Here is an 11,569-nt window from a genome sequence, read left to right on the forward strand (position 1 = left end):
CATTCTAAAGTTCTCCACACACACACACAAATTCAACGAAGTTCGTTCTGTATGTATCGGACGATTTTCAGTTCTGTTTTGATCTTTCATTTAAAATAAGATGAATAATTGTCATTTATCTATTTGTTTACTACATTGCTTCCGACGCAGAAATCCACAAGAAACTTAACGGAGAAACAACTTTAGGAAATAACCAATTTTCACAGAAAATTTTTTGAATATATCATGCATTCTTTAATTAAGATTGTTTAGGTGATGCGTAGCATGAAGGATAAGCTCGTGAAGTTACAGAAACTTTATATTGATCAGTTCCAGAGAATACTTCATAAGATGAGGTTAGTTCTATATTTATATACTTTATATATTGATCAGTTCCAGAGAATACTTCATAAGATGAGGTTAGTTCTATATTTATATACTTTATATATTGATCAGTTCCAGAGAATACTTCATAAGATGAGGTTAGTTCTATATTTATATGCTTTATATATTGATGCAACGAGGATAGATAAAAAATATATAAATATAGAATTAATATATGGTCGAAAACAACAAAAACTTAGTTAGTTTTTACATATATCGTCAATAATTTCAGCTATTTCATCACACAGTTTAAATGCAACGAGGATAGATATAAAATATATAAATATAGAATTAATATATGGTCGAAAACAATAAAAACGTAGTTAGTTTTTACATATATCGTCAATAATTTCAGCTATTTCATTATAATTAAATCCGTCTAAAATATTTTAATTTGACTGGAATAATAATAAATCTTTTAAAATTCTCTGCGTTTTTTAGCTGTATTCGCGTAAATCATGTCTGATTATACTAGAGACTTGTTCAAAGACAGTTTATCTACATAGGTTTCATTTGCAATATTAGATAATTCTTAAATATTTTTTAATTCCAGGGAGTCTAGAAGATTATATTTAAAACAGTTAAAAGCAGAGAAGGAAGCAGGACTAATGAATATATTTAACCAACCAAGGTAATTTCAAAATAAATAAATAAATAGATAAATAACCAGTCAATCGTCATTCTACAGCTCTGTTTGCAGCGCAATAGTAGATGTCAAACTCATCAAAAATTATCAACTAAGAAAGATTGGTTCGAGAAAGTTTCAATTGTGTCAACTGTTGGTGGGGTTTTGTGGATTTTTTCTGCGCAGACATTTCCTCCTTCTGTCAACACTCTCCATTACACTTCTTACCTTTTTTTCCACTTATAGACTATCGCTTTGTCCATTTTGATAATTAATAACCTCTATTGCATTTTGGAGCATATCTGTCTACAAGTGCCTTTCAACTTTTCCCCATAACTTATTGAACACACCTCGTATCATCTAAATAAATAAATAAAACAGTCACCCATCAGTCCGAAGAGAGGTGACCTATCTGACTATGAAAGAATGGAAGGAATGTTACACTTTTATTGTGTGTACGGTATGTACCTAATGTACTATATGTACAGGGATATATCTTTTGAACTATCTGAGAATGAAAAAATGAAAGGATTGCTACACTACAAATTTATGTACTGTATGTACTGTATGTACTGTATGTACTGTGTATACTTTATGTACTGTATGTAGTGTGTATACTTTATGTACTGTATGTACTCTGTAAAGGGATATATCTGGTGAACTATCTGAGTATGAAAGAATGAAAGGAATGTTACACTACAAGTGTAGGTACTGTATGTACTCTGTACAGGGATATATCTGGTGAAATATCTGAGTATGAAAGAATGAAAGGAATGTTACACTACAAGTGTATGTACTGTATGTACTCTGTACAGGGATATATCTGGTGAACTATCTGAGTATGAAAGAATGAAAGGAATGTTACACTACTATTCACCTGCGGGAAGAGAAGCTTTGCTTGCTCTAAGACACAGGTATAATAATACCCATACTTAACTATAAAGTTTACCAGAGCTGGGAACTTTTGAATGGTGGATATCGGAATTAATGCTTGATCCATTATTTTTCTTAATCTTGAGATTAAATAACGCTTGTTCTCCTTTAGTTATTAATCTCCAGATTAATTAAAACATCAGGATCAAGGATATCACATTCTAAAGTTCTCAGCTCTGACTTCTTAAAGAAAAATTTTATGGATTTCTTTAACTTTAAAAATGCCTTCTTTATTTTTTATTTACGTACATGTGATAAAATTATAGGAAATATGAAACAGGTTTAAGTATCAAAAGATTTATCTATCTTAGAGAGCGTCGAACAGGGTTGATTTCTGGATCTAAACCAACCTCGAACCCTCCCCCTTGTCAGCATATTCTCACCACTACAACTAGATGCTCCGCCCCCTCGGTACCTATGGCCAAGTTCTGCCTCAAGCATATCCTGGAGGAGGTGGGGCAGGTTCTGTACCGCCCCTGTGGGGTGGTGACCCCTGCAGATGGTCCCTGTGAGACCCCTGTAGCATCAATGTTTAATCAGGATACTTGTGTATTCCACACTAAACTACTATCACCTTGCACCAGGTTAACTTAATGTTAAGCTTGATTAAAGAGACTTTCAATCCTAATTAAAAACATTCCCGTGGTTCTTCAGAGTGTCCCAAGGGGTTCTTGAGTTATGATCGGTTATGTGAAGAAACAGAGATTACTACTTTACATATATATTTGTAAGTCACACATGTGCGTTCTGATTCGGAATTCCTTCATTTACATTTACATAATTTACATAATTTACATAATGGAACATTTCTGCTTCAAATCCAGCCAGGACAGTAACGTTGGTTTCCGGAAATAGTCGGGATCAGCACGGATACAATGTTGTCCTTAAAAGAGTCGGGAAGCGTTATTATCTTTTATATAAACATTAGGCCTTCAGGAGACGTCACAGTAATCTTAGAAGTTTAACATACTAGAAATTCAAGGCGCTTCGCGCCCTTCTTTCTAGCCTTAGAGGGCGCTTCGCGCCCATCTCCTAAATTAATTGTGAACATGTTCTCTTTGTGTACATCGTAAAACAAAACAAAAATAATTCGCGGATTTTCACAAAAAATTCGCGGATTTTCAAAATTTTAAAAAATTTAATGACGATCGAATTTTGATGGAGACAAATATTTGAAATTTTGATGATTCATAAACCTTCCCTGGAGTCCCTAGATGTCCCACAAAAAATTTGGGCCCGATCGGTTCAGCCGTTTTGACGTTTATTGGATACAAACAAACAAACAAACAGACAGACAGACAGACAAACAGACAAGCCAAATTTATATATAGATTTCAAAATTATATTCTGTAAAAGTTAGCTTTTTTTACAAACGTACTTAATCTTGACTTAGGCTGATATCTTCTGTCTGTGAAAAGATTTAGCAAAAATTTTAGAAAAAGTGAACTACTCTGATTGTCTAATCCTTGCATATTTAAAACCCAATGTCGTAGATCTTAGATATCTGGAACCCCTGGACCGAATTGCCTTAAATTTCTTAGTTTTAAAAAACGAAAATTTTGCTTCCCGGTGAAATCGTTTAAGTGCGGGTAAACGGCGGGAGTAACTTTTAGTAACCTTGGCAGCGCTGGGTTCCCAAGCTAGTACGGTAATATTACAGTTGCTTTCAACATTGCCTTATATAAATTAAACTTTTAAACATCAGCTCTGTTGTCTCTAAAGTTTAACTATTTCTGTGCGACCCTGAAGCAGCTTCATAAGTTTGTATTTTAGTCCGAAGAGACCGGAGAAAAAGGAAAAATCTGTCGGCAAAGAGAAAAAATCCTCCAAGTTGAGAAGAGGAAAATCTGCAAAGGATGCAAAAGAAGAAAAGGTTGAGGTAAAAGAAGAGGCTGCGGAGGCTGCTGTTAAAGCAGGAGACGACAACGAAGAGGTTGGAAAGAATGATACAGAAACGGCTGAGCAAGGGGTAAGTTCAAATCATAATTTCTTGAAATATAAAACACTGATTGCTCAATACTTGCCTTATGCTCAATATCTGAATCCATATATCTTTGTAACCTCTTGTGTTAGAACTATGAATTCTGCCAGATCAAAATGTTAATATTAAAGGTTTAAACTGTCAGGTTCCCAAGTTAGAGAGATTAGTAATGGATTTGAAGATAAATATTTTTAAACATCAAACAAATTACGATTTACGCAATGTTGAAGAGATTCAGAATTATTTTCAAAAACTTGGGTTGAACCCTTTATATTTTGACTTATACTTGTTTAATCAGAGTATTGGGATCTTCATTGGTAGATAGTTTTTATATTGTAATATTCTAAAAATTGTTACAAATTATTTAGATTTTATGAATAATTATTACAGATTATGAAGTTAAGTCCGATTAAAGAAGAGATCTCCCAAATATCAGCAGAGATGGATATTGACAAGAATATTACCGCTAAAGCTGACACTGCAGACAAAACAGACAAAATTAACCCGACCGAGAGTGAAACTGAAAACGATGACAAAAATCGGATCACAGCGGATCAAATCGATGACAAAAATCAGATCACAGCGGAACAAATCGAGGATAAAAGTAGGACGGGAAAAGACGATGAGGATCACCCCGAGTTGGGTAGTACTAGTACGGGAGGGATTTCCAGCGTCGATAAAGAGACAAATGTGACTGAAAAATAAGATTGTAATGATAATATGCATCTGTCCTAAGATTATATAGACTGTAGAATAGGATCATGTAGAACTGAACGGATTTCCTATTTTGTTGTAATTATCATGTTGTAAAATAACAAATATAGAATCGTATCTGAAACATTAAGTTGGGTGATGTTCTTTAGGAAACTTTGAAAATAGCATCTTCGTTTACGATTTAGGGTCCTAATAGGGACCGTAGGCGTAATTTCAATTGACCCTCAAATTATAGAGTGGCATTGCCGATTCACAACGGTTTCCTAGAAATCTGTCTGGTCATCGATATCAGGGAAATGCTTATTTTTCTTCCTGAAATTGTGTGCATGAACTTTTCTGGAATACTGAAGTTTACACTAGTATATTGTAATGGATATTATGAACTTCATGCAAATCACTTCAATTTTTTTACGAAAATAGAAAAAAGGGTTTTCAAATCTTTTTGCAGATAAAACTTAAACAACTCCGCCATTCTTAATAAGTCATTAAAAGGAAATAAGAACTAAAAAGTGACTGATTCTATAAATGATAATAAATAATGATCCATTATTTTGATATAAAAGGTAGCAAAATATTATCTTAAAATATGTCAGTAATTTGAAGGAAAAATTTCTGCTCCAAAATGGATGAATATTTTGTTTCTGTGAAACGATTTATTTTTCTTGATACTTGGTAGTTAATGACAAAGCTTTAGCGGTGTTATATCGAAGCATATCCAAGCTTTCCATATTAAGATACAGCTGTACATTTTCCTCTGTACCTTCTGCACCTGTACATTATTGGATTATAGTTGTACACTGTACAAGATTACCCTTAAAGAATGAGACTTTTGTTCCCCACAGTTGTAAATTAATCACTGAAAGATCAAATTTTAGGCAAGAGCCTTAGTTCAACCCTTAGATTGTAGAAAGTCTTATTCTGTATGGTTAACCCTGTACATTTATAAAATGTCTATTTATTTAGCACCTGAACCTTTAAAGACTAGTTTCAGCTTGGGTTGAAGAATGTTTGAGCAAAGATCAGTCCCAACTATTATATCCAGGCTCCAGGATATACTGGATATCTAAATATATTTACTCAAGGAAATTCTAGATTCACTGGATACTTAAAAATGTATGTTGCAAGAAATATATGGATATTTAAGCTTCTACGTCCCAACTATTGTATCCAGACTCCTAGATATACTGGATACCTAAATATCCAGTGATATAATGATAATCTACAGTTTAGAGCCATTGAAACAATTTATAAAATGTCGTCTTTAAACCTACTGATGGAATGCTGCAGATATTGAATAATTACATGGAGCTCTCAAAAACTATTCCCACATATTTCATGATAATTTATTTATTTTTACCATTACTAGGCTTTTAGGGCGCTTCGTGCTCATCTTCTATTTCAACTTTTAATAAAACAAAAAAGTTTGCAGTTTTTAAAATATTTTTTCGTGGATTTTTAAAATTTTACAAAAATATTAAATTTTTGTAAACAACTTTTTGAAAGTCTGAGCATCCATAAACCTTCTTTGGGGTCATATGAGCTCTCACACAAAATTTGGGTTCAGCCGTTTTGACGATAACTGGATACAAACGGACAGGCAAGGCTCAGATTAGGTTTAATAGTAAAAAAAACAATTGAAAAAATGTTAAGACGACATTTTGTAAATTATTTTGATGTCACCAAAGTTATGGGTTTAAATGTAAGTAAACACACTCCAAGGTACTTTATCAGATGCCCGTATCTCTCCTATCATATTTAGGATATCTTCATATATGGATACTAGGCTAGTTCAGGACGCTTCTCGCCCATCTTCTATTTCGATTGCAAACATGTTCTCGTTGTATACATTGTAAAACAAAAAATTCGCTGATTTTTTCAAAAAATTTCGTGGATTTTCAAAATTTAATATAAACCAAATTTTGGTGGCTACTAATTTTTAAAAACTTTGATCATTCAAAAACCTTCCCTGGGGTCATGTTAGACTAGACCCCACGGACAGACAGAGAGACAGACAGACATACAAGCAAAGTATAAATATAGATTTGAGCAAATATCCGCCGTTGCTAATATCCAGACTGTGGATATTTCTCGATTATATGCAGGGAGACCTTAACACAGGCATACAGGGTGTCCCACGAAACATGACGGTTATAGCAAGACGACTTAAACACAAAATTCTAATACATATATATAAATTCTTATACAATTTCTACATATATTAAAATATACTAGGCTTTCAGGGCGCTTAAGAAAGTCAGCCATATCCGGATTAAACAAAATATTTCGCATTTTTTTCTGTTTAAATTGGTGCAATTTCAAAAATAATAAACGTTGACTTTTCTCCGGAGAAACTTTTAACTTCTACCAGTGTACACTTCCCTGCAGTCATGTAGGACGGAAGTGGCCACATTTACAAATTTGGTGTTGATGATGAATGATGATCCAACCCCCAGTAAATAAAGTAGATGTTAATTACACACTTTTTTGCTACATACAAATTTGATTCCGATTAGTTTTGACGTTTTATTGGAAACAAACAAACCGACAGACAGACAACCAATATAATTATATTATGACAGCTCACCTCTATTCCAGGAATCTTAATTTCTTCACTTTTTGCCATTTTTTATCTAATTTTCATTCATTTAGATCAAAATTATAAAGAAATCAAAAAAAAGTGATTGAAATTGAAATAATTATTAACACGGAATTAAGTTTCAATGTGTAAATTAAAAAATCACATAAATTAAGTTAAAAAGGAATAATTGTAGCTAACTAAATTAATTAGATAATACTAAACTAATCTAACCACACAACCTTTATCAGTAAATATTCACATGGGCGTAAACAGCATGGGAGGACTTTGAGGAGCAGTGCCCCCTCAATAGATTAAATCATTGTACATTCCTGACTATTCACGTAACAGACTTAGCTTTCGGCTAGCTCCCTGGTATTCATACAGAGATAGTTTTTGGCTCCCTGGCATTCATACAGAGATAGTTTTGGGCTCCCTGGTATTCATACAGAGATAGTTTTTGGCTCACTGGCATTCATACAGAGATATTTTTTGGCTCTCTGGCATTCATATAGATAGTTTTTGGCTCCCTGGCGTTCAAACAGAGATAGTTTTTGGCTCACTGGCATTCATATAGATAGTTTTTGGCTCACTGGCATTCATACAGAGATATTTTTTGGCTCACTGGCATTCATATAGATAGTTTTTGGCTCCCTGGCGTTCAAACAGAGATAGTTTTTGGCTCACTGGCATTCATATAGATAGTTTTAAGCTCCCTGGTATTCATACAGAGTTAGTTTTAAGCTCCCTGGTATTCATTTTTGGCTCACTGGCATTCATATAGATAGTTTTTGGCTCCCTGGCGTTCAAACAGAGATAGTTTTTGGCTCACTGGCATTCATATAGATAGTTTTTGGCTCCCTGGTATTCATACAGAGATAGTTTTAGGCTCCCTGGCATTCATACAGAGATAGTTTTTGGCTCCCTGGTATTCATACAGAGATAGTTTTTGGCTCAATAATTAAGTGTTCTTTGCCAAAGCAATGGTCATTTTGTCAGATTTGTACATTGTTTTTACAAAAAACTTATTTCATGATTATTGTGGTGTCAGTGTTTGTTGCTTATACCCCCCCCCCCTCCCCAAAAAATTGTTAAAGTTAGAAGATGTTAGTAATAATTAATACCGAGCTTAGAACAATTTCTTAATATTTATGAAACTTTTTGTTTAAATCTACTTGTACCGGCACGGGGCGCAACTTCTAAACTTTGAAGCTAGGAGGAGCAGGGGAAGGCAGGCAACCATTAGACACAACATTTTCCCCTTCCATGCCACTTATTAGCTTTTTGTCTTCCGGCAGCCATAATCCACAACCGTTCGGTCTTTCAAACAATTTTGAATTTTTAAAAAACGCAATTTTAAGGATTTACCGTTCGGAAACTTAACAATTGCCGGAAGACTGAAATGTTGTGGCATGGAAGACCGTTAATTTTTCTTTGGTATGAACAATTTGCTTGCCTACAGTTTCTGCTGTAGAAATCCCCGTGTTTCTTTCAAGGAAAGTCGTAAACAACACTTCTATATTTTTAAAAAAGAAACAAAGATATCTCATTTGTTTAATGGCTTAGATGGTACGTTTCTATACTGATAATCTATCTATTAAATGTTTGGGAGGGGAAATATTATATTTTAACAAAATGTTACATAACCCCGAAATCGTGAAGATGGCTGAAGCAGGATGGTGGGTGGTCCAAATCCATAGGTCTTCCTTCTACACTCTATCTATCTATCCATCTATCTATCTATCTATCTACCTAAATTTCTATCTATCTATGTATATAGAAGCAATCACGATAGAGATGTTCAAAATGGAGAACCTGAAAGATATTGAACTAAATGGAGAATTAAAATAAATATCTAAATGAAGAACTAAAATAAATATCAAAATGTAGAACCAAAAATAAAGATCTAAATGGAGAACCAAAATATAGATCCAAATGGAGAACCTATATATAGATCTTAATGGAGAACCTAAATAAAGATCTAAATGAAGAACCAAAATATATGTAGATCTAAATGTAGAACTAAAACAAAGATATAAATGGAGAACCAAGAAAAAGATCTAAATGTAGAACCAAAATATAGATCTAAATGTAGAACCAAAATATAGATCTAAATGGAGAACCAAAATATAGATCTAAATGGAGAACCAAAATAATGATCTAAATGGATTTCCAAAATAAAGAGCTAAATGAAGAACTATATGATAAAAAATATAAATATTGTAGAACTGCAGAATGAATATCTAAATTGAAATCAGAAAATGTCAGATACCTTTTATGATGCACTTTAGTGATAAGATGTCAATATCTTCTAAATATTATTCAAATAAAGTGCTAAATGTTGTTAAAAAAGGGTTAAACAACCTTCAAGGGGCTGGAGACGTAAATTTAACTGACCCTCCATTTTAAAAAGTGTCATGTCCGATTGACATTGATACCCTTTAAACCTTTATCGGATCAAGAATGAATATTTATATTTTCTCTCTGAAAATCGATTATTTTCGATTGTGACTTTTTGTAAAAAAGGCTCGCGCACTGATGATGTCGAGACAATAAAAGAAAGTGTAAGAATGTTATAATTTTCAAGGTAGAAAAAACTACGAAATATCCCTCATTGTTACTCAAATAGGGTTTCTCATGCCAGCTTGGGGGAGATCGAGTCTACGATTGGGAAATAGTTCTATTAAGGGAACACTAATAAATCGTACAATTCAGTTAAGTTGATCTATTCAACTTTTAATAATATTTTATGAAATATTTTAGAATAAGTTGCTAAAACAGATGTTTCGGCATACCACTTGGGGAGGGTCACTTAAAATTAAGTTTACAGTGTCCGAATTTAATGAATTTGAGCCGCGTCTGAAATCCACCGAAAACCGGTTTCAATTGAACGCCGGCCATATTTGAGCCGCGGCTTAAATTTAAGCCGCGGCTCAAATTCTTTAAATTCGGCCTCAGTATCTTTATACACGTACGGCCTTTTACAATATATAAATATTTACATATATTTACTTAGTACTGCGTTTTTTAAATACTAATCCAGATTTTTTATTCATCCTGTACGCTTAAAAATAGTATCAAATTTAATTATTTGGCATAAATACTTTAAACTTCATGAAATCATTAAAAAGTAAATAAACAAGCTGAGGGCCTGCAGCCGTTTTTCAGAAAACAGAAACGATTTTAAAAACTCAAGACCGTGTTCACTGCTCAGGCCTTGTAGAAATAGGTCTAATTAATTCTGAAGGCTGAAGACCCTCTGAAGAGTGAATGCTTCTGAATATTTAAATATTTACATAAATTAGTTTAATTATTGAAAAATACAGGGGGAACCACACAACTTTATGTAATAGAAAACCTACTATAAGACTCAAGTTATGGATTCACCAACATAGGGTCAGACGACATACCGTAAGACGGCAAACGGTCATAAACGCCACAAAGGGTAAAACGACTGAGGGTCAAACGACATAGAGTAAAACGACAAACGGTCAACATTTTTTATGTTCCTGAGAACTAGTAGCCGCAGCGCTCGGCCCCCCAAGCCTGTCCTAGCCGCAGCGCTCGGCCAGGAAGTTGTCTTTACCTAACCTAACCTTTTGATAATTCGTACATAAGGTATTTTTTCATTTTGACCCTTTGTTGCGTTTTGACCGTTTGTCGTTTGACCCTGATCGTTTGGCCCTGATTTGAATATGAGATAAAGCGATTCAGCGGTAATCCCCTTTTTACTTGATAAGTAGATTTTGAGGCTGCTAGTATAGATAGAAAAGAAATGTCGTCCTCCTATTCCACATTTTGTGGGTCTCAATGTACTAAATTTAACACAGAGTTTGTCAAATTTAATCAAAATTTATTTAAAAAGTTTATTTTCAACGTGATTTTTAAATCCTTATCTACAAAATAACGTTGACAGATTTTTAATTTTTCTTAGAATTTAATAAAACTGTCGCTTAGAAAGACGACTTTTAATCAAACATGTTTGTATTGATGATGTATATTTTGACCTACGCAAATCCGCTATACTCCACTTCTGACCTACGCCATATCCGCTATGCTACACATCCGACCTACTGGCACGTGGTTTTACAGCTGCTATATGGACTTGTAGCCGCAGCACCCGGCCGGTGAATTTGATGCAAATAGTTTCAACAAGTAACATGAATACCATTTTATAAAGTGAAATTGGTGTTAGTACATAGTACACTGCACAATTGATTTGTGTTACGTACATTGAACTATTTTAAACATATATCCGAACTATTTAAAACATATATCCGAACAATTTAAAACATATATCCGAACTACTTAAAACATATATCCGAACTATTTAAAACATATATCCGAACTATTTAAAACATATATCCGAACTATTTAA

General features: G+C 33.6%; 1 protein-coding gene across 1 annotated transcript in view; it reads left to right on the plus strand.

Annotated features, from left to right (window-relative positions):
• The window catches only part of LOC111706328 (KAT8 regulatory NSL complex subunit 2), a 9,692-nt gene extending 4,946 nt beyond the window's left edge, over window positions 1–4,746 (plus strand). The window contains exons 3-8 of the mRNA XM_023479174.1: window positions 253–335; window positions 917–994; window positions 1,804–1,902; window positions 2,233–2,505; window positions 3,695–3,890; window positions 4,293–4,746. Of these exons, the coding sequence (XP_023334942.1) occupies window positions 253–335; window positions 917–994; window positions 1,804–1,902; window positions 2,233–2,505; window positions 3,695–3,890; window positions 4,293–4,607 (1,044 nt within the window). The 3' untranslated portion in view covers window positions 4,608–4,746. The remainder of the gene's footprint in view (window positions 1–252; window positions 336–916; window positions 995–1,803; window positions 1,903–2,232; window positions 2,506–3,694; window positions 3,891–4,292) is intronic.
• The last annotated feature ends 6,823 nt before the right edge of the window (window positions 4,747–11,569 follow it).

The sequence above is a fragment of the Eurytemora carolleeae genome, unplaced genomic scaffold, assembly GCF_000591075.1.
Source record: "Eurytemora carolleeae unplaced genomic scaffold, Eaff_2.0 scaffold726, whole genome shotgun sequence".
NCBI lineage: Eukaryota > Metazoa > Arthropoda > Copepoda > Calanoida > Temoridae > Eurytemora > Eurytemora carolleeae.